Here is a 27,981-nt window from a genome sequence, read left to right on the forward strand (position 1 = left end):
AGGACAGTTAAAAAGGACCAACCCAAGATGGACATGCTAATAGTTTGAAATGTGAGTTTCTAAGTCTAAAGGAAAAACATTTTGAAAAGTATCTGAAAACTGAAATGAAGCAAAGGGTGGCATATAAATTAATATCTTCGAGGAAAAGTCACAGGCATCTTCAGGAACATTCACTGCTCAGCTGAAGCCGGAGTCGGAAGGCCACCGAAGTCCTGAATTTCACCTGGGATCCTGCGCTAACTTTTTAGCACGTGGTAACATCTATATCCTACAATAGTTTTTTTAATATTTAAAATAACAGTCCCCAAGACCTATGTACTATTTTAGATTTTTGATGAAAATAAGTGATAATCCTTAAATTGAATGCATACTGTAACACAATAGTTGCTTGAAAAATAAATGTTGACACAATGATATAATTTTAAAATAAAGAGCCATGATATGTACACCAAGTTTTATTTGCCTTTAAATAATATGGATAGAACAAATATGTTATTCAAAAGATTAAATTTTCTTGAATTTGACAGAAGAAAAAGAAATTGAAGTGAAACTGTAGGAATTGCTGAACTTCACATAAATGTTTCTTCAAAACAAGAGATATTAGTTCCTAAAAGATTCTTCTAAAGTTAAAAAAAGATTAAGAAAAACATTAAGCCATTGGGTCACCACATTTTTAAAAAACAACACGTTTCTTAATGGACATATGATTACATGACATACAGTGAACTTCGTCTCCCGTCTCATAAAACTCAGAAGACACCCTGATGTCTAAACTAATAAAAGCCTTTTTTTCCGTTTTAAAAAAACTTTAAAACCGTAATCTGCCTTAACATTATTTTCCAAGAAAGTTTAACAGGGAGTGGCTAATCGGAAAGCAAAGTGTTGCACAAACCACTCTGGAGAAAATAAATGCTCGTGGGAGATGCTTGGAGGGAGTCGTGCCAACTAAGACCCCGCGAGGACGCGCGGTCAGAGCACCAGGCGGTCCTCTCCGCCCTCCTGAATTACCTGCCCGATGGAAGTCTGGTTTTGTTTCAGAAAGCACTGTTTCTTACATTCCATCAGCTGCTCGAAATCTCGCCACATTTTTACTTGTTTCATATTTGGACCGTGACTTTCTCGTACAGCTTTCTGTTTCTCCCGAAGTTTCTATTATTTAAAAAAAAAAAATCAAGAGTAATGAAATCTCGGTTTCAGGAACTCACTTGTGTTGCTGCGGTCAGAAGAGGAGGGTATGCTCTGTACAGGGGGCTCCTCTACGACGGGTGAAAACTAGGGTTATACAAGCTACATAAATCTGTGATAGATGCAGGACAACCTGAAGTTAAAAACAAAAAACGAAACAAAACAGAAAAAATGTCAAAGGACAGGAGGGGAAATACAGGGATCAGGAAAGCGGAACAGAATCATGGTACGTTTGCGGAGTCAGAGGACCCGCGTTTCGACCTTGTCTTTGCCACAAGCTCTAAGAAAGACCCGTAATTCCTCTGAACTTTGCTAAATGTCGATTAAGGCTCTAAGAGGGGGTCCTTATAAAAGTATCTGCCTCGAAAGACTACTGTTTCACATGACAAGGACACAGATGCGCGACAGGCGCCCACGGCCGCGCTGCTGCTGTTAAAGGATGTTCTTCCCTGACGGCGTCTGCTCGGCGTCGGCCTCTGTTTGCGAGGCAGGAGGTCAAGCGATTTTTTTAAAGTGCGGCATGAAACAGGCCCAACCCCTCGCTGCAGTTGTTTTTGTTACTAGTAGCCGATACGGTTCCAGCTACTAAAACGTCTACTCGCTGACTCTAACATTATACACGGGAGTAAGACAATGTTTCAATAAACTGCAAAGCTGTACTTTGGGTCAATGGTGCGACCAGCTGGGGAAGGGCGGCTGAAAGGAGGGGCAGCACGAGCCGAGGCAATGAGGCGAGAAAGGAAACGGGGCGCAGGGGAGACACACAGGGAGCAGTGCCGGGAGCACCCCGACACGGGGTGGGAGTCACCGGGGAGACAGGAGGGCGACAGGCTGCGGGGGCGTCCCCGCCGCTCCCTCTTTGGGGACACAGCTGAGCTGACGTTGATCTGGGGGGCCAATGGGAAGGCTGGTCGTTGGTATTTGCCCAAATAAGAAGCTGAACTAAGCTGAGGACCAGATTCAAACACTTACTGAAGCTGCCCCCCAGCCAGGGCTAATGAAAGGAAGGGAAGAGCACGCAGCAGGAGGAGACAAAACGGAATTAAGGGACATTGTTTAAGTACAACCAGCAAATGTTTGACACAACACCTGGCATGCGAGTGCATCTATGTAAGTCTCCGTTACAAAGTATCTTACCACAAATAGTTTTAGCTCATAAACTGAAAGAAGTGAGTCAGGTCAAGAATTTTTAAAGTTCTGAGCATGATTTTAAGATTAAGTTGCTACTTAAACTGTAACTTTTCTTATATTATGGGAATAATTTCCTTGTCAAAAAATCCTAACCACCTATAAAAGTTATTTAAAGAACCAAAGAGGGGATGTGGGCACTTCGTCAAAAATACGAAATTTAATTTGCTTCACAACCACATGTGTCTGAACCCTTTAACCTACAAATACAAGTGACTTTAGTATATAATGAATTCATTAATTCTTTTGGTTAATCTTCATCTGAGGATATTTTTTCATTGATTTCTAGAGAGAAGGGAAGGGGGGGACAGAGAAGCATGGATGTGAGGGAGACTCATCGGCTGGTTGCCTCCCGCACGCGCCCCGGCAGCAGGTCGAACCCACGACCTGGGAGTGCGCCCGGCAGGATTCGAACCTGCAACCTTTCCGTCTACGGGAGAACGCGCCAACCACGCGAGCCGCAGCGGCCAGGGCTGGGCCCTCACGCTTATGAAACCAGCTCCTAAGGACGCACCTTCATCTTGGAAAATGATTAAGAAAGGTCCAGGGCCCCTCTGGAAACCGCTAAATAACTGACTCAGAACCATGCACTGCAAGCCGGAGTTAGACACATTTGAAAAAACAAATGAAACATTCTTACCTTTCCAAGGTTTTCCTGTTCAGCAATATTTTTCGTATACTGTTCCCTAGAAAGTCAATGTAGTAATTTAGTTTCAATTTACTTCAACCGACTTGATCACACAACTAAATTATAAATTAACACGTGTCTAAATATATTGAGCAGCCTCGTTGAGGGCGTGGGGGTCAGGAGGGAACCCGCGGTCACGGGCCCTCCCTCCTCCTCTAGTCAGCCTCAGGCGGAGCGAGAGCCAGCAGTTTAGCGCAGGCAGCCGGCGGGAGAACGCACGGCCTCGGGCCAACTGCCGCCAGCGGCTCTGCCGCACGCAGGGCGATGGGGGCAGCGCGCGGCTCTTGTGCACTAAGTATTTCTTTTATAATCTAATGAAACCTGCAAGAATATTATGTATTTTTAAAAGTATAATTACACTTCCTACTGTGTAAGACAAAAAGCGAGATTTAAAGTGTTGAGGACAAAGACTGAGGGCAGACAGAGACTTCGGACCTCAAACTTGGATGGAAGAGACGGTTTCTGTGTAAACTGCGAGCTTCGGAGACCGGGAGGAGGGCGAGGCCGGAGCGGGCCGAGGTGGGGGGTTTGCGCAGGGCGAGGGAGTAACCCCGCCTCGATGAGCCTTCATCGGCTCCTAGATTCACGAGCCGCCGCGTCGGACTGGCCTGTCCGGCGCCCCGTGAACAGCAGCGGGGTGCCCGCGACATCTGGCCCACGGAGAGCGCCTGGGTGAAGTTCAGGTCGCTTCAGAGCATTCATTTATCACCCGGGCCTGAGAAAGGTCCAAGCCGTTTTAGAATTTCCGCTCCTATTTTATCTAGAAGTCAACAGGCTCAAACCCTTTTCCCTTAACACTAATACGCATTTTAAACTGATTCGAGAGAGAACTGCGGAGCACCCACTCCGCTGGGTACCAGCGTGCCCTGGGGAGGCAAGTGGGACAGACCGTGGTCCTCACGCCCCAGGAGCCACGCTGGGCCACTGCCCACCCGCTGCGCACATCAGATTAACTTCATCTCCGCGCCGCGCGTCGTTTGCCTCCTCGGACAGCGAGGAAGTGACTCGCGCGGGGTCACAGAGCCGTGAGAAACCCGCCGCACAGCCCCGCTCTCGCCTATGAAACAAAGCTGCCGCCTCCTTTAACAAACAGGGCGGCTGAGGCTGGGAAAGGCTAGCTAACGGGTCTTTACCATGAGAGGGAATATCTGGTTAGAAAACTGACCAGAAAACCAATAGTTCAGGAGCAACACTTCCTTCTTTATTACTTATATTGATAATTTTGGAAGAAATAGAACTTAATTTCTAACTTTATTTTTCAAGAACAAAGTTAACTTCTCACACTTGTGAAATATGAAATATTAGCATTGGCCATATAGATTTCTTTGAGCTAAGTTTACATTCAATGAAAGAATCTGAGCAAGTACATTTAATATGTTTAATATGTTAGAGTATTAAAAAAATTTCTATTCATAGGATATCTTCAGTCTGGCCTGCGTTCCAGTGCATTATTTATAAAAGAAACTTAGTCTCTGCCAAGACACTCTCTGCCTCCGACTCCTTATTGGAACGTTAACGTACACGCCACTAACGCTCGCAGCTGCGATCCAGACTGAACGGGTCCTACGCTTTGAGTTCTTACTGGGTGCGAGAAGCAAGACACCGAGTGTGGTCGGGGCAAGGGAAGCGTATCTTGCTCAACGAGGGCCCCGGATCACAGCTAGCAACTCGACGGCCACGCATCTGGCCTACGACCGAGCGCTGCAGGCCCGGGTACGGAGAATCCCGGGTAAGGGCGGGTGGCCCTGGCACCCCCTCCTCATCGGAAGGCGCCCGGCAGCCACAGGCGTCGGGCTGAAACGCAGCCACCGGCACCACACAATCAGCAGGCGGGCGACCAGAGCCCCGGCCGCGGGGGACCCTCAAAACAGACAAACCTTAGTGCTTATCGAAAACCAACTGTCAAATTATACGTATTCCTCGGCGGGGAGGGTGGGGAGTTATAGATCATGGGGACTATCAGGGATTACGAGAGGTCCTGTCCGGGCGACGGGAAAGAGGTAACGGCGGTGACGGTTGCAGGGCAACGTGAGCGTGAGCGACGCAACTGAGCTGCACCCCAGTGACTTGCCTGATGGCCTTTCTCTTTTCCTGTTGATCGGGAGAGACGTAGGCCTTCATCTCCTCCGTCGCACGGTGCAGCTGCACCTGGAGACTCTAGGTGGAAAGGCCGGGTTTCAGGTCAAGCCCTTGATGCAGAAGCTCCGGGCGGCTCCGGCTCGCTTCCCCTCTTACCCGAATCATGCAGTTTGTGTAATGGTATTTGCTTTCTCCCTGGAGACACTCTTCTCGGAGCCCTCTGACCTCCTGCAACACACGGTTTCAGACGGGGAGCGTCGCCGAGAGAACGGGGAGGCCGGCTGGGGGTGCAACAAAGACCCCACCGCCCCCCCCCCCCCGGCGCCCGCCCGCCGCCGCCGGTCACTCTAACAGGCCAGGCCGCCGTCTCTCCCAGAGACCGCGCATCGGGCCCTAGCACCGCGCGCAGCTCCTCGCTTAGGAAGCGCCTAGCGTGCCCGGCTGCCAGGTGCTGCGCACACAGGAGTGAACAAGCCCCTGCTCTCCCGAGAAGGGAGCCAGGCAGACGGGACACACACCGCAGGCCCCTGTCCGGGGGGGCGGGAAAGTGCGGCAGGAGGAGGTGGCAGGTGGCCGCCTGGGCAGCCTTGGGGGTCAGAGGACGCAGGCCTCAGGAGGAGGCGATGTTTAGGCTGAGGCCTGAGGGTGGAAAGGGGAGAGGAAAGCAGAGCTGGGGCAGAGGATCGGGGAGCAGGTGTGGCTGGAGCCCCGGGACCAGGTGGCGCCCGGCAGGCTGCAGTTTGGAAGCTGGGCTTTAACTAACTTGGGGGGCCTAGGCTTTACTCCGGCTCCTCTGGCTGCTCTTTGGAGAACCAACCACAGGAGGGGAGAGTGGACGTGGGAGGCAGGCGGCGGGTTACGAGGGGACTCCAGGCGACTCGATGGGGCCTGGGCTTGGCGGGACTGGTGCGGATGGAGAACTCGGGGTGCACATACCAAGTCTGGGGAGGTCGAGGCCTCTGGAGCTTGGGAGAGACTCGGGATGAGGGAAAAGATTCAGGAACCTTTGGCACTGGTGTGGCCAGGTCTGCACACAGGCGGCGGCCGCTCGGTTGCCAAAATGAAAACGGCCTTCTCACCTGCTCTAACTTGGACCGGTTGCTTTCGAGGCCTGCGGCACAGCTGTCATACTGGGCTTTCTTTTCGTCACACTCCTGGGTTAGCTCCTGGTATCAAAAGGGTAAAGTGAAGACAAGTGAAACCGTGAGAACAAAGCCTAAAATGCGGCTGGGACCCAGAGCGTGCCCGTGTTAGTCTTGTAACTGAACCCGAAGCTCCTTGGTGCGCTTACGAGTTCTTTATGCAACAATTAGACATTCGGGAATTACGACAGGTGGAGGTGCTGATAAAAACAATAGTTACCATGTACTGAGCTGAGTGCCAGGCTCTTGGTCAGGAGCCAGGGATACAACAGTGAACAAAACAGCCAAACCCTTCCCCTCAAGTAGTTTCCACGAGTAAACGGGCTGCTGGGGCCGCGACGGGCGACTCAGGAGCACCCGGGACGCTCACTGGACCTAACCCAGGCTTGGGGAGCAGTGGGGACAGCTTCCTAGAGAAAGTGATATCTAAATTGGGGTACGAGGCTTAGTAAGCAGCTACGGAGGTTCGGAAGAAGGAACAGTGTCTAGAGGCTGGAAGCTGAGGACAACTTGGCACGTGCACGTAGCTGACCACGCCGGGTGTCGAGAAGCGTGAGAAGAGGCTGAGGCCTCGGCAGGGGCCTGATCAGGACTCTGCAAACCACGGCCGGGCGATTGAGCTGCACCCCTGATAGTAACGCAGCCTCACAGCAAGTCCTTTAGGTGCTAATCTCCCCACATCACGACTGGAGGAAGGTCAGGGGGCTAGTACCCGGCACAGACGATGCTGCTGGGAAGGTATCAGAGTTCGAACTCAGACTGTCTGAGTAGCTTCAAACCTTCTTCTAATGGGGTATTTTGAATTAGATAATCTGAAATCTACTACAGACACCTAGAAATGCTGAAAGTGCCTACAGATGCCTGGTAAGGTAGAGCAAACACCCCCTCAAGTCCAGAGCTGAAGGGAACCGGAGGCTCTCGCGGGTGACAGTCCCGCCCACCCTCACGGGGAGAAGGGGCCACAGAGGCCGGGGCCTCTCGATGGGATAAACATAGGTGAGCAGATGAAGCCTTTTTTGGGTGTGTGAGTCCGACGGCCAAACTGATCAGTAAACGCGCTGTACAAGTGCAGGAGAGGCGAATGGGGAAAAGGGGCCTGAGTTCGGGAACGTCTGGGGTTTGACTGACCGACCTGCAGGGTCGGGGAGCTCCCATGCTGGGACATTAACTCAGAATTAGCTCCCCGTTTGGGATACTCCTGAGACACCTGGCAGAACGACTGCAAAACCAGTCTGGAGGGACACACCCTCAGGAGACAAAACCTCAAGAGAAGCTCACAACCCAAGAGCATAAACACAGAGGGAAACAATCAATCCATTATGCGTGAGAATCGGCAGAAACGCAGACAGCAGGGCTCGCCCTCCAGAAACTCGGGATCCCAGAAATAACCTATTTAATAAGTGCGCTGAGAATAAATGAAGGAGTGAAAACAAGATTAAAACAGGGACTGTGAGCAGAAATAAAACAGAAATGAGCGTAACTGTCACTGAAATGAGAAACCAAGGACCGGCATCAACATGAGATTGGACACAGCTCAGGAGAGAAAAGAAGGAACCAGAAAATAGAGCCGAGGAAAGCAAGGCGCGTAACCGGGGGAGAAACCTCGGCAGGTCACACCATGACCCTCTTCTGCAGAATCCTATCAATATACTAATAGTAACATTAACAGCGATTTGTTTCCTATAAGTGACCCAAGTAAAAGATTCAGGGTTCTGATGAGCACACCCAATGAGGTAAAACACTATGAGGACCACTAAGTCAAATTCACTTACTTGGCATTTTTGACGCAGTTGCCGCAGCTCTTTTATGACGGGGGCCAGGGCGGACTTCTTTTCAGATACCAGTGAGTTCAGTTTTCTGACCTGTCATTTAAACAAAATACGTGACATCTAAAAAAAGAATTCGAAACGACAAAAATACCACGTGCATGACGATACCGGCTGAAGCGTTACAGACGAGTGGAAAACTCTGACGTCAGTGCCAAACGGGGGGAGCGACTCGGCGACTCGATTCCTCGGTGCGGAGCGGTGCCTCCCACTGCCCAGCACGCCACGCGTTAAGGCTGCAAACGACTCGGGAAACTGTGTGTAATCTAACAGCGATCGCCCAAAACAAACGAAAAGCTGCCTGTAGACGACGACCGCGTTGCCATGTGAAACAATATGTAATCGTGTGGTTGCAGAGAATATATGTAAACATGGACGAAGTGATATTCAAGCTACTTAGTAACCCGAACGGCCTAAGTAATGGCCGTGCCGGTGGACACCAGCCACGGGGACGAAGGCGGTGTCGCAGGGCTCTGCTGTTTCAAACCCGACCTTCTCAGGGGCTAGGCTGTGGCGAGATGCCGGGGGTTCTGGGCGGGTGGCCGGCGTGGGCAGGACGGGGGGGGCCTGAGCCCGGGCAGCAGCTAGGCGCCCTCGAGGCAGGCAGGCAGGCAGGCGGTCAACACTGCAACGCCCCGACGCTGTGTCGGCACACGCTGGCCCCGCTGCGGCCCTGAATATGGAAAGATACTAAGGACGTACACAAATTTTTTATCTTAAATATGTCCTTAATGTTGCATACCTTTTACACACTTCAAAAGCCACAAAATGCATAAATTATTACACGTTCAACAACCTTACTAGGCTGCAAAAATTCAAGAGAGATTGAGAAAGACAGATGAAAAAGCAGAACAACACGCAGAAATGAAAATGAGAGTGTTTCACTGAAAACCGGACAAACATAAAAACACCTGCCTTCCAACCAACAGGAAGGAAGCCGCGGGGGCGGGCGCTCACCATTTCCGACATGTCGTCCAGCGTGCGCCCCTTCGCGTCGTCAACCTCGCTCTTCAGCGCGGACACCCTCTCCAGCTCTTCCTGGGTGTAGCTGTACCCAGATATACCCCTTTTATCCTCGATGGTTTGCTAAGAGTAAAGAGTGAAAACAGGGGTCAAAGCGGGGGGCCACAAACTGGGCGTGAAGGCCTTGCCTACGTAAGGAGCACACAGGCTTAATCCATAACAATAAAGCTGCAAGTAAAATTCATTAGCTCAGAATCGAAACGCACACTGTCTGCCGGCTGCAACAGGAATTACGTGTCTTTATGTGTCATAAACTCACACTCCGTTTGGCTACCTTCAGGTGCAGAGGAGCTATTTCTGATGTTAGACTTTAAAACAGTGCCTTGTCCTCAGCGCAGACTCTAAAACACAGGGCGCACCCCGTAAATGCTTGGTGCACGAGTGACTTCTCCAGGGACCCAACCGCATCTGCCGCTGCTCGCTCACCCGGTACCTGTCACGTGCCCGAGTGTGCCAGCTCGCTCACCCGGTACCTGTCACGTGCCCGAGTGTGCCAGCTCGCTCACCCGGTACCTGTCACGTGCCCGAGTGTGCCAGCTCGCTCACCCGGTACCTGTCACGTGCCCGAGTGTGCCAGCGCAGGTCTAGGCGGTGAGCAAAACGGGGAAATGCCCTCAGAGCCCACCGCCAGCGAAACGCGCGCTACGCGGGCGAGTCAAACCCGGCCCTGTGAGGGAGGGCGGGCTGGAAGCTCAAGTCGGGGTGGCTAGAGGTCTCCCTGAGAAGGCGGCACCGAGGAGCCCTGGAGGCCCCGCAGAGCCGGGAGCTCGGCCAGCGCCACGTGAGGCAGGAGCGCACTGGTCCGTCCTCGAAACAGCGGCAGGCGGGGGAGCTGGCGACACAGCGAGGCAGGGGCGGGTGGGGAGGGACCACGGGCTCAGCTGGTTTGCGGGACAGTCTCAGTTTACGTCTCTCGTCCTTTGCATCCTCAAAAGTGTCCTACTTTAGATGATAAATTACACTGTTACCTTATTTTTAGGCCAGTGAAAGAAGTTGGACTTATTTTAAATGAGATGGGAGGCTTGTTGGAGGGTTCAGAATAGAGGAATTTTTAAAAATTGATCTTAGAGGAAGGAAGGGGGAGAACAAAAGAAACATCAACGTGAGAGAGAAACACTGACGGGTTGCCTGCCACATACGCCCTGACGGGGGATCGAACCCACCACCTTCTGGTGTCAGTCAGCCTGTGTCACCGACCACCCAGGGCTTGGGTAACGGGCCCGTGAACAGAATGGCTGTGTTGGCAGAGATGGAGGTTAAGCGTGGGCTCGCTCTCACTAATGTCCATCTGGCCACTGCCACTGCCACGTGTCTGACCCGGCGGCAACAGGGGCCAATCCTGAGCTCTGGGTATGGGATCATCTACCCAGTGGCCATCTGATAACATCGGATCCTTCCTGCCCTGAAAGGACGTTCCACCCCACCGGCACTGGCCCACACTCTGGGCGAGGCTTTGCTTTTCTTGCCTCCAGGGCCCAGCCAGCTCCACCGCCCAGGGGCCCGGAGAGTCTGGTCTACAATGGGGAAGCCCACACATCACCTCAGGCCAAGGGGCCTACCCTGCGGCAAAGGAGGTACAGTGGGGGCACGTGACCGTGGGGTTCAGTCCCTGTACCACACACCACACCCTCCAGAAAGCCAACGGCCCGACAGACCACGGGCCGGACCCAGTGACGGGACCGCTAAGTGGCCTGGGAGGCCGAGGCCCCGGCTTCAGGATGAGTGCGTGGCTTACGCCAGCGCCCACGGCCGGTGCTGTGCTCCAAACAGACCGAGCGGGGTCCTGAGGCCGCGGGGGGGAGCGCGAGCGCGGCCCTCGCCAGGCTTCCGCCCATGCACTTGGGGAGCTGCGCCCCCTTCTCTGTTTCCAGAGCGGCACCTCCAGAGGCCTCCAGCCTTCTGCTCCGGCCACGGTGCTGTCACTTGGGCTCCTCATGCCAGTGGACAACAGGCAAAGAGAGTCATTATCCTGCAGGACATCGTAAGCTACTAACTACTCCCAACCAACAAGCATCGGAGTGCTTCCTGCTACGTGGGAAATGAGCCAACCAGCGTACAGGGCAGCTCTGTAATAATCAGAGGAAACTACAGGTGTACGGCTTTTCCAGGGAAAACCACAGAGCCGTAACCCACGCGCCCCGGGCCTTGCACGCCCAGCGCTCCCGGGGAGCGCGGTTACCAGCTGGCGCTGGATGTTCTCGTGGCGCTGCCTGAGGAGCTCCTCCGTCCTCTGCAGGAGCCCGAACTCGGCTTTAAACTCGGCTATTATCTGATGCTTCTTTTTGAAAACCGTGCTCTTGCTCCGCAGTTTACTGACGTATCGCTTGAACTGTAAAAGAGCAGAATACGTAGCTTAATGAGCAGAAAAGTCGTTACTAGCGCATTATAATCTCAGCGTATCAGAAACATTGTATTTTCTACTAACACGTGTCCCAAGTATATAATAATAACTTAGTTCTGTTACAAAACTTTAAAAGACTAAGCGCTCCGTTAGGATACTTTGTGTATGTTTTAGGTTTCTGGATCCATCCGAATATTGTAAATCCTTATGTAAAAGCTCTATTACTGCTGGTATTTTTCCTTTTAAAATTTTACAGCTAAGTCTAAGGTCAGTAATTCTAAATTTGTAAGGTAGTAAAAGAGGAAGTATAACATTTCTAAAATGTAGGTACTTTTTTCCCTTAAGAGTTGATTCTTCCTGAGCATCCAAAGAATGCCCTTAAAAATAGTAAGATTAAAAATTCTCCACATAAAAATAACTTCTAATTCCTAGTTTAGACATCATTTTAAAGTTGACTTAAACTTTGGAAGAAATAAAGAACACGCTGTGTTTTAGAGGAAGGAAGTTCAAAATATTTTTCTGCCCAGGATTAAGCTGGTTTTAACATTAAGGAATCCGGCCCCCACACAGCATATCACCCATGGCTGCCTTGCAATACTGGCTTTAAAAGTCTAAGTCACACCAGTGCACCTAGAGCCTAATAAGGTGCACTTTTTCCTTTTAAAGAATAAATGTGTAAGCCTGACATAACCGCAGACTCAGAATCCCTGGAGTAACTATAATACGTTCTATTAAAAGTGTCCTGGGCAACGTGCCCGAGGTGGAATCAGCCTGCTCATCTGCCACCCTGTTATCTAGGCCAGCTTCCCCTGCTCCGTCTTGCTGGGCTCCAGAACTATTTTTAAAAGCTATAAATGTTTTTGGTGAAAGAACAAACCCACCAATTACTCAATGTGCTCTCTGCTGATTGGTTATTGTTTGACGTTCGGTGGACTAACTATTTAAGGGAAGGGTGGCCGGGGTCAGATTAATCACGGTCCCACACAATAAAGCGACAGGTGGCCATCAAAGCATCCTAAGGGCCCTACTACCCCGAATGGGCCAGGGGAAGGAAAACGCACAGTCAGTGTTTTTCTTCCATTTGTGGTTTCTCTGTTAAAAAGGAGAAGACAGTCACTTTAGGCTAAGCCCTGGTCACCAAACCAAGACTCAGTACCTAAGGCAACCACAGCTGTGGCCTCTCCTAAACCAGTCCGTCAGGAATTACCTGGTCAGCGCCAGCGAGGTAACCTGCCTGACAGACCCCCGACGGCCGTCCCCTAGAGGAAGGTGACCTTGCCACAACCGATCCACTCGTAGCTTCTCTGTCCAGCCCCCTCCTGCCGTAAGTCCTCCGTTCTGTAGAGCCCCTCAGAGCCCCTCTCTCTCCGCTAAGTGGGGCGCTGCCTGATGCAGGGAGAGCTGAGCAAAGCCAGTAGGAGTTTTCAAAAAAATTTACTCAGTTGAATTTTGTTGTTTTGTTTTTTTAACACTTTTATCATTTGGATTTCAGATTATTTCTAGAATTTTCAAATTATAAAAATAGAACCATGATGAACATATTGAATATAAATCTTTAGACACATTCTTAATAATTTCTACAGGACACATTTCCAGAAATGGGAGAGAATTAAGGAATAAAAATAGCTGCTGTGTTCGGCAGTTAGGGTTATGAGTGAATTAGCTGAGATTTCTTTCTTTTAAAAAAATTTTTATTTATTGATGTTGGAGAGAGGGAGAAACATCGGTTTGCTGTTCCGCCTACCCAGGCACGCACTGGCTGATTCCTTATGTGCCTGGACCCGGATCGAACCCACAGTCTTGGACAAGCTCCAACCAACTGAGCAACCCGGCCAGGGCAAGATTTATTTATTTATTATTTATTTACTTAATATTTTAAATATATATATCTTTATTGATTTCAGAGAGAGGAAGGGAGAGGGAGGGAGGGAGGGAGAAACATTAATGATGAGAGTCCTTGACCAGCTGCCTCCTGCAGGCCCCCTGCCGAGGATCGAGCCCGAAACCTGACCCGGAGTTAAACCGTGATCTCCAGGATCATAGGCCGATGCTCACTGCTGAGCCATGCCGGTCGGGCTAGTTCTTAATTATTTAAAAAATTTAAAAATATTTTTAAAGGAGCTCTGGCATAAGAGATACGCAGCGAATCCCTGGAATACCGAGGAGAGGCTTTCTACAGTGGCAATAGCAGCAGGCCAATCAGACAGCCTGTCACTAAGCCGAGCGATGAAGCCTGTCACCGTGCAGGAAGGCCCATCGGAGCAGCTTCACTAACCGTTTGGACCAACACACATTTGTAACCTAAACGTGTCCTTTATGAAAGAGCAGCCATCACCTCAGACGCTGAGGTCAGTGAGATGACTGCTTTACACGCGGCGCTGGCTTCAGCCTTGGGCCCCTTTGTGATCAGAACGGAATCTGATCCATGTGATATGTTAGGACCTTACACAGGAACGACCAAACCTGAGCTAGCTTTTTAAATGGACCGGCAGCTTATTTCCCTAAGTATGTGCCCATTTAAATGCTTGTAAAGCTTATCTGGAGCTCAAGCCTATTGCTGGATTCCAGGCACCACTCTGGATGTTTACGTGGAAACAGGAATCTCCGCTCCTGCTGCAAACTTTCCACCCCAGTGTCTGGCAGAACAACTGTGTCCACAGTAATGCGCTGTGGGGACTTTACAAGACAGCCGTGTAATAAGTTCTTTATATTGGCAAGAACCACTGAGGACTTAAAAAAAGCACCATTTCTCCTTTTACAGAGAAGGAAACCTAGAGAGAAATCAGTGCAGTTCGCCAGGGCCCCGCGAATCAGGAGAGGGTTAGAACGAGCACTCTGCCCTTGAATCCTGACAGTCCAAGAGCAGCGCTGTTTTCCATCACTTAATTAAATCTCATCTTTTCCAGTTATTTCATGAAATGATTTTTAAGCGTAGCAAACCACAAAAATAGGCTCCAGGGAGTAGGTGGAGGGTGAAATAACACCAGCAGCTCAAGAGGAGCACGACTACCCCCAACGGCCAATTTTCTCGCCCATTTGTCAGCCCGTGTTCTGCCTACACTCAGCCTTGCGGAGAACCTGGAAGGCCACCTTCCACGTCACGCTCCATGTCACAGGTCACTTGGCTTCCCTGACATCTGGTCTCAGGGCTGCTACTTGCTTTCAGGCAAGAAAAAAACGTTTCCAAGCCACCTTTGTTTTCTGCTAAATTGGCAATCTCTTCAAATCGCCCACCCTAACTCGTGCCATTCATCTAAACACACATACAGATACCCTTCTAACCTTTACCAACCTGTTAGTATTACGTTTGTAACTTTAAATTAGGAGATCTCCCCAAGCCAAGCGTAAACAATGGAATTGCCTCCATATGGTAGCGGGGAGTTAACTGCTAATTCTTTTGAGAGAGTTTAGAATAAGCAATATGATATATGCTGGTAGAAAATCGTTTTAATAGAAACGGTGGTACAGGGACACCCGTCTGTGAAGCAGTTAATCAGCCAGCCAAGGTCTCCGCGCTTCTGTTATAAATCAAGTCTCCGCCGCACAGCTGTTACCGCATCTCCAATGGGGTTTTCAATAGCTGTCCAAGCTGTTAGCTCTCACAGACAAATTTCTATGAAAAGTTTCCAAATTTGGGGCTAGAACTGTGGAATTACCTAGATTGTGTACTTAACAAATATACTCCTTCTATTACAGTGAATTGAGCCAAGTGTATTGATTCTGTTTTGTTCCAGCTCTTGGGAAATTGTAGGGGCCTCAGGTCCTGCTGTGAACCCTGAAGAGCATAACGGGATTTGAAAGGCTCTAAAAATACCCGAGGTTGGCCTCGGCTCCCTCGGAGGGCGATGATTCAATTACAAGTGTCAGAATTTGATGCCTAATTTTTCGGGATCTGACAGCCAAAGTAAATCCTGCCAGGATCCCCTTATCTTCACTATGCTTCTCTTTGAAGTACTGAAAGAAGATTTCATAATCTTTGCAATTTAGCTCTAGGATTTCTGTCGGTAGCTGCAGAACAAGCTGGCTGGGCCTTTCTAAAGCTGCTTATAACTGTTATTTGACCAAGCACGTTTTTAAGTCGCTACGGAGGGCAGAGAGGCTGAGCTGTAGTGGTTAGGGGAGAACACAGTGGACTCTACGCCTCGCACCATAAGCCGGGGGAGGCCTTTCAGTGCATGAGGCGTCCATGGGACCTTAACCAGGGGCTCGTTTGTTGCTATAAAGAAGCTCAGACCCGAAAGCTGTGCATTCATTCGAGTGACAGCTCGGAAGGGTACTAGCCCTGCCTCCCCGGGGCTGACTGTTTCCTTTCTGACGAAGGCAGAGATTCGGGGAGACCAAGGTGAGCACGACAGTCAAGATCAGCAGCGATGCGGCGCCACCACAAGAGCTCGGACGACGCAGCGGCCGAGCCACCCAGCCCGGGCTGCGGCCAGGTGTTTGAAAATTACTTTGTCTATACAATGAGTCAACAACTATGGTCGGGATGAAAAGTTATGTAAAATAACTTTTATCAGCTGCAGTGCCAAGATATTTTTAACACTATCATCTTCCTAATGAAAAGAGAAATCTGTGTTAGATTACACACTTCCATTTGGGTTTTCTGCCCATTTACCAAGTGCCTGCCACAGGCCAGCTAGTGAGTAAATGGTGCTGAGCCCAAGACAGGCCCCATGGCCATGCAGCCAACCGGTTTCTTAGGGAGGCGGAAACTGCGCGGCGACCTTAAGGCAAAAACATTACTGGTTTCAAACAGAAATATGTCTCGGGGTGCTGAGTGCGAGCTGGGAGATAATAACAGGGTGCGCGTCCTGGAAGAGAGGTTACTTAAGCTCCTTCTGTTATCTTAAAAATACCAAACCAACCACAGCAACCTTCTGTTGACAGCTCAGCGTCATAACCACGCATTAGGTGCCATGCTACGTGCCATCTCCTCTCACACTGAACCTGCATAAAGTGAGGCATTTCTATGCAAAGATTTTTAAAACATTCCAAGTTATGGAAAACTGAGGTCACTTAATGTTAAAATCATGTCCCAATATTTGAAGTTATCATAACTTGGGATACAGCAGTAATTTGCACTTTAAGTATATGCAGTTTATTGTATGTTAATTATATCTCAATAAAGCTATTTGGGGGAAGAAAACCGTCTGTGGCCAGCGTGGCTCCGTGGTCAGAGGGTCTCGAGTCCGACTCCCAGGCAAGGGCATGTGCCTGGGTTGCGGGTCCCGTCAGGTCTCATCCCTGCTCCCGCTGGGGTGCGTGTGGGAGGCAAGCGGTTGGCGTGTCTGTCACACTGATGCTTCTCTCCCCCCCTCACCCCTCCCTTCCACTCTTTCTAAAATCAATGGAAAAAATATCCTCACTCCTCAGGTGACGATTAATAAATAAAATAATGAAATAAAATAAAATAAAATAGATTAACTTCCCATTATTGACATTCAAAATAAAAAAGGCAAAAACAGTACTGGTTTCAAACAGAAATGATACTCAGGCCCCTGCCCCGTGAGAGGCCTCAACTCGCCTCGTCTCCCTTCAGGACTTCAGTGCCATCAAGCTCCCGGGCCTGGTCCGTCTTCGCGGACACCTCCCGCTCCAGGCTGGCTAGCTTCTCCTTTGTCTCCTGGAGTTCCTCCGCTTTGGCTTCTTTTTTACGAGAAATGATGGACGCCTAATAGAGGATTAAGTATAAATGTAAAATAAAACATCTACCATCAACGTTCTATTAAACTGTGAAACCACCTATTTCTTAGAGTTTACTGAGCTAAAATTTCAATGGGAGCACGCCCACTAGGGTGGCTGTGGTAAAAAAGACAGACGGCAGCAAGTGCTGGCGAGGAAGCGGACACACCAGGACCTTCACGCAGCGTTGGTGGGAATGTCCGACGGCACAGCCGCTTCGGAAAGCAGTCTGGCATTTCCTCAGAGTGTTAAACGCAGAATTATCACGTGAGCCCGCAGTGCCTCTCCCAGGAATATACCCAAGAGGAAGGAAAACACATTTCCACACAAAAACCTGTACGGAAACGTTCACGGCTGCATTATTTATAATAGCCAGGAAGTGGGGAAACCAGATGCCCATCGACTGAGGGGTGAACCGCGTGTGACGAGGCCCACGCGATGGAATTCTCCTGGTGGCAAAAGGGGCCAGGCGGAGGCACGGCCACAACGCGGGCGGCCGTGAGGGCCCGCAGGGCGCACGGCACGCTCTGCAACTGCTCTCCGAGAGCCTTTATTTTTAGTGATGCACCCTGAAGTGCTTATAGATGAGGTGATACGCAGCCCGCTGGGCTGGGGCTACGGGCGGCACCGGGAGCCGCGACGGCCGTGCCTCAGGGGCACGGGAGCGTTTGCTGAACTGTCTCCTCTACCCTGGCGCACGGCTGACACTTTCCATTATAAAAAGGTCTTTAAAAATCCCACCACCTGTGAGTAACGCCCTGCTGCGCGGCTCAGTGTTTCTGAGCTCACAGGGCGCTCTGAACACCTGCCTGGGCTCCCCCCGAGCAGCCACGGCCTCCACCCGCACCCCTGGTCTGGACGCACAGCAGCCCACACGCCCTCAGCACCGACCGGTTCAGAGGAAGCGACCAGGACTTAGCACCGAAATATAATTACTCCTGTTCTTGCAAACTAACTTGAAGCTGGAAACAGCACATTGCCTTTAATTCCTTACAGAGTATAAATAGCATACTATGCATTTATTTACCACGTAAGGCGGCCTTTCATTTAAGCCACCGGAGCCCACACCGGCAGATGCGAGCTCCCACGGCCCCCGGCACAGCTGGCGGGCGCAGGGGGCCGAGCGCTATCGGGGGCGCTGCGCCTCAAACCGCAGCGCGCGTCCGTTGTGGCTTTTCCCTGCCCCCGCCACGGCCCGGAGGCGGGCAACGGCAACGGCAGGACCTGCGCCTCCGCCCCGTCAGCGCCGGGGCCGGTCCCGAGGGCGCCCGGAGCTCCGGGGCTCTTACCTGCTGTCTGTACAGGGACAGCTTGCCCTCCATGGGCTCGTTTCTCAACATTTTCTTTTCGATCAGCTGATTGATCTGTGCGTTTACTTCATTTATCTAAAACAGTACGAACAGAAAAGGTTAAACGTCTCCCTGCGATTGCGTAAAGCAAGGCCGCCTGGCCAAGCCGAGCTTCGGGTTCGCAGTTTCGTCCTCGGTGACCTGGCGGAGGAAGGTCCCGCTCGTGTCCCGAGTGGGCCGTCTGATGGCTCTGGGACATAACTGCCGCTTCATCGCTCATGGTAAACACTCACACAATAGTATTACTTATGTGGATTAAACCATCATGTCTAAATTACCCTGAGGCACTCAGCGTGAAACATTTACACGTTTTTATCAAAAAGGCAATTTCTTCAAATCCAAAATTATCCCCTCGCCTAGGCGTGACTTTCGAGCCACTGTCACGATAAAGCAAGTCCAGACGGACATTCCGTGGGGATTTACGTAAGGAATTCACGGACCCGGCTGAGCGCTGACGTGGAAGACATCCAAACCCCCCTGCTCCAGTCGTCAGTGGTCATTAATCTAAACCTTTCCCCATGCAATATAGTCCCTCAACAAATAAAATAGAAAACTGCGTGGCTTTTAGTAGACCTGTCCTTTGAAAAGACTAGAGTTATCCTGTCAATTCTACGGCATTAAATTTGAGCAAAACCTGACTTGGACATCTAATTTCTGTAAGTAAGTTAAGAGAATAAAATGACCAGGGTTGTGTTTTTACTTGTGGAAGCTACTAAGCACATTAAAGGGTCAGCACGTCAAAGCTGCTTAATTTTCATGATATTTGTTATTTTTTAAAAACACACAGCTGATTAGTGTTTTGTTTCTAGGGAGCAAAAGTGCTATAACATGATACCAGGTTTCAAGGAACATTACGAGAAAGCTTAGTAATTCCAAAGCTGGCATAAAAGGCTACTAAATACATTAGCTTTAAATATAAAATTGCTATAATAATATTCCTGGAAATAAAAATAATATTTAAAATCTGCCACCTACTTACTATAAATGTTCTACTTTAGCCAATTATATATTATGAAGACATGGCCCTGTGCGTCTAACCTCCGCACTAACTTTATGTACAAGTCACTGAGCTCCCTGATCAGCCGACCAGGTTTTCCCAGCACCGCGCACCCGGAGCAACAGCATCACAGGCTCGAATCCCGGGGAGGGCAGCTCCTCGCAGGCCATCGGCCCCTCGCACAGGCTGACGGGCCACGAGCGGAACGCGAGAGGGAGCAGGTCACATGGTTTCCTTGGAAACTGTGAAAAGATGACTGTCGCTTACTTTGGATTCCAGCTCAAGAAGGTCAGAGGGGCCCATCGCAGGCTCTGACACCACTTTCTGTAAGAAGTGCAGTTCCTTCCTCTTGTTCTCTAATTCTTTAGGGAACTTTTCCGTCACCATATATGAATTAAACTTCATCTCCTCCTCTAGTCTCTTCAGTAAACCTTTGAAAATAAAATGAATGACTGTTCAGCCAAGGGAACAGGTAAGCGACACTCTTACACTTTAAAATACAAGGCCTGTGCAGGGGGCACACCTGTCAAAACGCCTGCGCCTGCCTGCGTAGCGCCCACTGCGCCCGCCTGTGTAGCGCCACGTCTGCGTCTAACGTCAAGCACAGACCACACGGGGCCGGCCGCCGAGGCCTTCTGATGGTAATTAGAATGATAACGAAAAAGGACCATTTCCATAGAAGAAATGCTGAAATATTTACAGGAAAAGTAACATCATGATCTTTCCAAATTACCACCTAAGACCTGGCCGGTCTGCATACGCCAAGGTTGCGGGTTCGATCCCGGTCAGGGTGCATTCGAGAACCAACCAGTAACGCATAAATAAGCGGGACAAGTCGATGCCTCTCTGTCTCTCTCCCCCTTCCTCTGTCTCTCTAAAAACCAATTAACACCCCCCCAAATTACCAACTAATTCTTTTATACTCCATAATATGCAAAAATAACATTTGTCAAAAAAAAAAAAAAAGCCAGACGTAGCATGGAGCATACAGAGAGTAATGTCGAGAGGACCGGGTGCAGCAGGAGGGCCGCTCTGCAGAGCGCAGGCTTTCCGGCCGCTTCGCTGCACATCTGAAGCTGGCACCGAATGGTACTGAATGCAAACCGTGATTGGGAAGGAAAAGGTAAGAAAAGAGCCAGATACATTGTCGGGTCACATTTTGCATTCTAAGTACAAACCCAAGAGCCAAACGTCAGCACACGTGACATCCGGGTTCTCCCTTCTCTCTGCGGCCATTCATTCTTTTTCTTCTGCAACATGCCTGGGGCAATTTATAGCCCCATCTACTCCCGCACAAGTGGTGATACGTTATGGTCTGTCAGCTTCGCAACCACGGGGGCATCGCTGAAAGCGCACATTAAAACCCGAGAAAGAAAGTATCTACGTTCATGAATGTTTTCAGTTTTCCATGTTTGGTAGTTTTGATTTTGTAAAGTATCAGTTTACAGTTAAGGGGCGACTTAAATTACATTTTTAAGATTTAATAGTTTTCTTATTTTGGCAGAGCGCACAAATATACACACACAGATCCTCAGTGAATTATGGTTTTGTTATAAATTCCCAGCCCGGAGAGCTTTTAAAAGTTTGTTTCAGGTCTTTCCATTACACAGTTACAAACGCTGGCTTGAGTGTTTAAAACATTGGATTTCCGGTGTAAGTAACCTACCCACGTAGACTGCATAATAAACCTGGCCTAAAACCTTAAAAGCATTTTTAGCTCTGTTGTGCTAACCATATATTGACATGTAAAAACTTATTAATGGCACTATCGAGTTTTCCAGTCATCCCTACAATTTCCCCCCGTTTTAGGGACCGGGAAAGAGAGGGAAGAGCCAGTGCTGAGTGAATCACGCTATAGTTCTGCAGTCATTGCCACGTGGTTTCTGATTAAACCTACTTCCTGCCTCTCGGGCTATCAGAGGATTAGTTTTTCTGTCTTGAGGCTCTTACACATACTGCATATAATCCGAGATGTGAGGAATCAAAGTCTGAAATCTTTTAAAAGATCTAAAATTCTTAAATATTATTTTCCCTATTTTAAAAAAAAGTTTCTGATTCTAGAAAACACAAGCGAAGCTACAGTGACAGGAAGCAGAGCGAGGGCCGCTGACAGGTCCGCACCAGGCCCCGTCCGTCACCCAGGGAAGCCGAGCCTGGAGCCGAGGCCGCGTGCTGACAGCTCCCGTTAGTTGGCTGCTTTAAGGACAGCTGCTGACTTAAACTCATATTCTCTGATCCCTGTGTCGTCGGCCAATTCCCACTTACTTTCGGGCCTGGCGTCCGCGGCCGCGTGGCGCATGCTTTTCAGCTGGTTCTGGACTCTCTGCAGCCTCTGTGCTGCGTGGAACAGCTTGAAAAGGGAATCGGACCCGTTACTTGCTTAGGCAGCTGAAACCTGCCGCTCAGAGAGACAATGAAAATTACAAGTATCCCATAATTCCCGTGATCTAAATGGAACAAATAATCAGAACGAAGAAAACTGCTGTTAAATCCCAAGTGTAAATGGTTCCCTCAATACCCTTTCACGTAAAACTGAAAAAAAAAAAAAAAAAAAAAAGAACTTTCAAACACCGAAAAGAAGTTATTTGAATTTGGTGGTTAAGAAAAAGTATTTGTTAAAGAAATATATATACCCAGCCTTTCTTGTCATAACATGGTTTTCTTAACTTTAAGGACTGCAAGCATCCTCACAAATGAGGTCTCGGGAGCTGACGCCCAGTGACCAGGCGCCGGGCACCGCCTGCGGCCCGGCGAACAGCTGGGAGCCCAGCAAGGTCTGAGCCAGCCGCGCCCCTCGACGGCCAGTTAGAAGGAAATGCAGCTGATCTGAACTAGATTTTACTGTAGAAAAGTCTACTCCGTTTTAAGAATAACTTTTAACAAAATAAAACTAATGTTTTTCTGGCCAAATTCTTTTTTCTTTAAGGCAAAGTCTAAAAATGTGGGTTGCGGGTGTTCCGGAGCCCCCGCGTGAGAATCTGCTGACTTGCACGGGGCAGAGCGCGGGGGATGCGGTGACCGGCGGGACGGAGAGGATGTTATCACAGCCCCAGGTCTCTAGACGCCCCGGAGACGCCAGGAGCCTTGTCAACAGCTAGCTAAGGTTACAGGGAGTGCCCGCGACGCCGGCGCCCGGGGTCAGCGCAGGCCGCGGGGCCCACGGGTGGCACCGCTGCGGCCCTCGGCGGGTCCCCGCCGCGCCCTCAAAGGGAACGCGAGCGTCTCGGCGCCGGCGCGAGGAGCCGCTGCGCTCGTCCGAGGAGCGCAAACCGTGGCGCGGGCACCTGGTTCTTCTGCTCCTGCTTCTGCTGCGCGAGAAAGCCTTCCCGCTCCTTTTCCACTCGCAGCTGCCTCGCTGTTTGGAGCATCCGCTGGTGACTCGGGACCGTCTCCACCTGGAGGGGGAGCGGCGCGGGCGGCCGTCAGCGTCGGGAGAGCGACGGGCCGTCCCACGGCTGAGCCCCCTTATCCTCCCCGCTCGCTCGGTCAACAGAGCTCCCGAGAGACACAGCGAGGCTCCGGATCCAGGTCCTGGAAGGCGCTGGGCGGGTGCCCGGGAGAGTCCCTGTGGGCCAGCGGGCCAGTGCTATTCGAGGCCCTCCTCGGGGCACCCACCCGGCCTAGTCTCCGTTTCATTCCTCAGTCCCGGCGAGTGCCTGACACCCGGCCGGAGCCCGCGGTGCTAATCCCGGCCTTACCCGCTTCTTCAGCCGCTCCACTCTCTTCGCGAGCTGCTCCTTCTCCCCCTCCATGGCGCTGATATCCTAAAGGGCAGTCAGGGAGGCGCTGGAACAAAAAGCATTCTCGGCGGGCTCAGGGCAGGTTTTCATAGGATCGTGCGTCTGTTGATGTATCACTTACAGCCGGAGTGTGAAGGAACAAGGACCCTGGGGGGGGGGGGGAGGACATTTCTACCCCCCACACCCCCAGTAATTTATTTGGCAGCTTGGGGTCCATCTAGAGAAAACCTGCCTTTTGCCATCACTGGTTTCCATTCAGTCTTAAGACTCATACCAAATTAACTAAAGACAAAAATAGTGCACCTAACATTATTCAAATAAAAAATACGGTTATAGTTCCTTTTCTTTACCCTTCTGATTTCTGCTGTAGAAAATCCAGAGGACTTAAGCTGCTCACAGTCCTTATGCAGTGTTTTAAAGGCCTCCATCAACTCTTCATACTAAAAGAACAAGTTAAGAAGTTATGAGCTAACCACTGGACCCAGTGGGCTCTTCCTGGTCAGTGTGATGATGACGACAGGCCCTTTCTCTCTGACTGGGTGACAAATTGTATAGTCACCTACCTGACTAGCACAGCGCCCTGCCGTCCCAAGCCCAGGACCCAACCTACCCACAACTCTTACATAATAAGTTATGCTAAAATCATTAATTTCAGGGTTTTCTTTTCCTATCCACACACCCCTATCACTGAATTGATATCTGGGTGGAAATGTCCCTATTTTAATACATGGTCGCAGTTGAACACTAACTGAGAACTGTTTTCCCTTTTGGTGTCACCTGAAAACACAGAGACAGCAAGTAACCCAGGGGTGAATACATGCTTGAACCGGTGCACCTTGAAACCCATTACAGATAGTTTTAAAACACTATTTATGGATCGAATACCTGTTTATTGGTATCAGCCACAGTTTCATCCTGAAGAAACTCACTTGGTACCTCCAATTTTATTAAGAAACGAGCTAAATATGCCCTTTTCTTCAGTTCATTAGTCCTCTGAAGCAGCCAGTGGAGCACGGGGTAAATTACAGGTTTACTTCCAATCACCAGACCCTGCCGAAAGGTACTCCTATAAAAAGAACACACACACACACACACACACACACACACACAGGATTAGAAGTAAACCTTGAAAAGTTATAACATTTACTCAAAATCTGATTGACAATGTCCTGATTGCTTTCCAGGACAATTAAAAAAAGAAAAAAACCAAGGCTATTCTAATGTCAGTCTGCACATTAACAATAAAAATAAAACTAGGGCCCTGGCCAGTATGGCTCAGTTGGTTGAGGTCATCAAGTGCACTGAAAAGTCATCAGTTCGATTCCCATCAGGGCACATGCACAGGTTGCAGGCTCAGTCCCCAGGTGGGGTGGGTCCTGGGGCAACCAGTTGATGTTTCACTACCACATGGATGTGTGTGTATCTCTCCCTCTCCCTTCTCTCTCTCTAAAAAAAATCAATAAAACATTTTTTTTTTTTAATTTTTTTTTTAAAGCAACGCACAATCAGATTCTTACATGTCTGTGGCATTTCCTGGAGGCTTGTACTTGAGGATACCAAGAAGGCTCAACATCCGTTTGGCTGTATGCTCTGGCATCTCCTCTCTGATATCAACAACTTGCTAACAAATAAAGAAATAGAAAAAAAAAAATGTTATTGTTGTAAATCTAACAAAGAACAATATTGAAACTCACTTATGAAATTGTTCTGCTAGAGCGCCACAGGCACAATGGTCTCTTAATAGAACAGACTAAGTATGGAGGTTGCCAGGTTCCAAGTCAGGGTGCACACAAGTCAGGTCAGGATTCACATTAAGAATGTCAAGCCTAAAAAAAAGTCTCCAGTGCAGAGACATGAGCTAACTTGCAACACAATAAAACCTTTTGTAAAAGCGTTTTTATTCCTGGACCAAGTCTACTTATGTTTGGAAGTAGAGAAATATTTCCTAAATAAGATACAAGTAGACAATTTAATTTTTGAGCTAATAGAGAAAACTTACAGATCATTTGCCATTACTTTACAAGCATAAGGTCTGTAAAATAAGGCCTCTGGAAAATAAAGTCCAGAGAGGTTAAGTAATGTGCCCAAGACGGGTACTGAGAGGCAGAAACTGGCCTTCCTGCCACCCTTTTCACCACAGGGGAAGAGAGAACTCTTACCTTTGGGTCAATCTCAGCCAGAACATCATTGAGAACTTGTAATAGTTGCATTGGCTCCAGGGAATCAAATGTGATTAAATTATAGTTCTTCCTAAAAGGCTCCTTATTGAGATTGTCCACAATGAATTTGATTTGGTCACTCATAATGAGGTCTTATAACAAACTAGAGTAAAAATAAGAGAAAAAAAATTCCTCACTACAGATAACAAAAGTTCTGGGGGGAAAAAAAAATCGGTATTAAGATCGATCACAGGAATTAGGTATGAAAAGTATCATTCCACATGGAAAAAGAGTTATTTTGTTGCAAGAAATAAGAGTGTGAAAATGCTACAGTACACACGGTTACTATGTAACGCCCAGGGTTCTTGCATATGCATCTTGTGCGAGAGCAGTCATCTGCATTAACATGGACAAAATGAAAGAGAAAAAAAAAATCCCACCTACATTAATATCTCTCCCCTTCGGCTCCACAACTTCTACCCAGGGGTTAGATAGCATGCATCTCTCTAATGTTTAAAACTTAGTAGCCCCTGCTTAAAAATTGGGAAACAATTTTTGCATTAAAAATCCAGATTTCCAGCCTCTCTTGAAAATCATTTCGGGCAGCCCTGGCCCCACATCTTTGCATCCACACCCGGTTGAAGCCGAGGAGGGGCTGTTAAATGAAAACAAAATGTATTTCAATAGGCAACTGCCTTTATAGCCATGCAAAGTGCGTGTGTACATTTTTGGGGGACACCCTGTATGTTTATTTTTCAATAATTTCGAAATTGAATATAGAATATTTATTATTTTTCCTTTAAAAAACAACAACAAAAAACTAAACTAAACTAAAACGTCACCAAAACCAGGCCGAGCGTTGATCCGGCGCAGCTCGGGGCAGGGCAACCTCGCAGGGTCCCCCAAAACAGCGTCCCCGCCACCCCGGGGCGGGGCTCGGGAGCGGGGACGGGGTGGGGGGCCCCCACATCCGACCCAGGCCCCTCGGGGCTCCCCGTTGGGGAGGCGGCCTGGACCCCGATCACTGCGGGGACCCCTCCAGAGGCCGCACTGGGGAAGGGGATGCTGGGGGGGCGGCGGGGGGAGCAGTTTTCGCCCATCTTGGGGGTTCGGGGAAGTTTCCGACCGCGGACCGGCGAGGTTACCTCAAATTCTCGGCGCGAAACCACTTTCCCCCGCCCCCACGAGGTATCCGGGCTCGCGGGTTCCTAGAGACGAGCGCCTTGGCAACGGTTGCTAGGCCGTGGTTTACGTCACTTCCGGCGGGAGGCCCGGCGCGCTTCCGGGGGCGGGGCTCCAGGCGGGAGCTCTGCGGCTGGGCGGGGAGGGCTCAGGGGCGGCGCCCACGTGCGGAGCCGGGTCCCGGGTCCGAGCGGCGGCGGGGTTGGGGCCCCGGGCGGCGTGCGGCGTGCGGTTTGCAGAATTAACTCTGTGCATCCGCCAGGCCTCAGTGATGCGCTCTGGGGTTGAGGCCGGGCCGGGGAAGCATTTGGCCCGCGCTTCGAGTTCAGGTGTTTTGACCTAAGTGTCTGCAAATTAGGTGACAAGGAGGGACAGCTGTGCGGGCTCTGGCGGGATTCAAAGACGACAACGTTCATCACAGAGATTTCGGCTGCTTTGTCCCATTATTTAGGCCACATAGCCTGTCCTGGGAATTCAAATTTGTTTAAAATCCAGTAATTTATTTATTTTAATTTATTTTATTTTATTTATTTTTATATCTTTATTGATTTTAGAAAGAGGAAGGAAGAGGGAGAGAGACAGAAACATCAATGATGAGAGTCATTGATTGGCTGCAGCCCGCAACCCGGGCATGTGCCCTGACCAGGAATCGAGCCCTGATCGCCTGGATCCTAGGTCAACGCTCAACTGCTGAGCCACGCCCGGCCGGGCTTTTTTTTTTTTTAATATGCTGAGAGCCTGGGGGTGAGGGGTGGGGAAGGAAATGGCTTAAGGCTTCTAAGAGCTTCTTTTTCAGGCACCTGCTTAACGAATGAGGTTCTCTTGCAGTCTTCATGTCTCCGGAACACAGGCAAGAATTTGAAGCCACCCAGCCTGAGAGACTGAGAGGCATATATTCCAACTTGAAGCAAAAAAAAGAGAGACATGGAGAGGCCTGCATAGACAGGGCCCCTGCCCATCCACAGCGCCCAGTCTCTGGCCAAAGGAAGACCTGCTACCACCCCCGATTCATTCAAAGTAAAGATTCAAGGAAGGGTCCAAGAAGAACTCCCAGCAAGTTTCACAGCAGCGAAGCATTGCTGATTCCATCCCAAGTCAAGCCACCCACACGGAGAGGGTTTTTTCCCTTTAGATGCTATGTTGCATCTTCCTTATAAAATGTCAAAGATATCTCTTGGCTGAACTATATACTTGACATTTTTAATAGATGAAGGGAAGTCCCAGTCATGTGAGACAGCTCTGTTACCAGAGGTAGAGATGCTATTGGAACAAGAAGGACAGATGTCCTGTACAGGTGGTCAGGGAAGGTGGTTTGATCTTAAAAGCTGGATAAGCAGAACCAGAAGAGGAAGATAGGAGCCTCGGCCTATTGTGGGGAGTATCTGCATCGGGGTGAACTT

General features: G+C 49.6%; 1 protein-coding gene across 3 annotated transcripts; it reads right to left on the bottom strand.

The window, feature by feature from the left end:
• Positions 1-440: 440 nt before the first annotated feature.
• Positions 441-26,629, bottom strand: IFT81 (intraflagellar transport 81). Of its 3 annotated transcripts, XM_087828622.1 has the most exons (19): positions 26,545-26,629; positions 25,400-25,562; positions 24,758-24,861; positions 24,126-24,306; positions 23,591-23,680; positions 23,199-23,264; positions 22,785-22,895; positions 21,766-21,850; positions 19,768-19,931; positions 18,444-18,539; positions 16,997-17,143; positions 11,311-11,460; positions 9,066-9,194; positions 8,055-8,144; positions 6,220-6,306; positions 5,297-5,368; positions 5,133-5,218; positions 3,014-3,059; positions 441-1,149 (listed from the first exon to the last, which is right to left on the bottom strand). In XM_087828622.1, exons 2-19 carry the CDS (start codon positions 25,541-25,543, stop codon positions 970-972), a joined length of 2,028 nt encoding a protein of 675 aa, XP_087684748.1. In that variant the 5' UTR covers positions 25,544-25,562; positions 26,545-26,629; the 3' UTR covers positions 441-969. The 3 variants fall into 3 exon arrangements, with proteins under 3 accessions (XP_087684748.1, XP_016058545.1, XP_087684749.1); XM_016203059.2 differs by lacking the exon at positions 26,545-26,629 and having other exon boundaries at positions 25,400-26,265; XM_087828623.1 differs by lacking the exons at positions 441-1,149; positions 3,014-3,059 and having other exon boundaries at positions 5,135-5,218; positions 6,077-6,306.
• Positions 26,630-27,981: the final 1,352 nt, after the last annotated feature.

Source organism: Miniopterus natalensis, chromosome 20 (genome assembly GCF_054644295.1).
Source record: "Miniopterus natalensis isolate mMinNat1 chromosome 20, mMinNat1.hap1, whole genome shotgun sequence".
NCBI lineage: Eukaryota > Metazoa > Chordata > Mammalia > Chiroptera > Miniopteridae > Miniopterus > Miniopterus natalensis.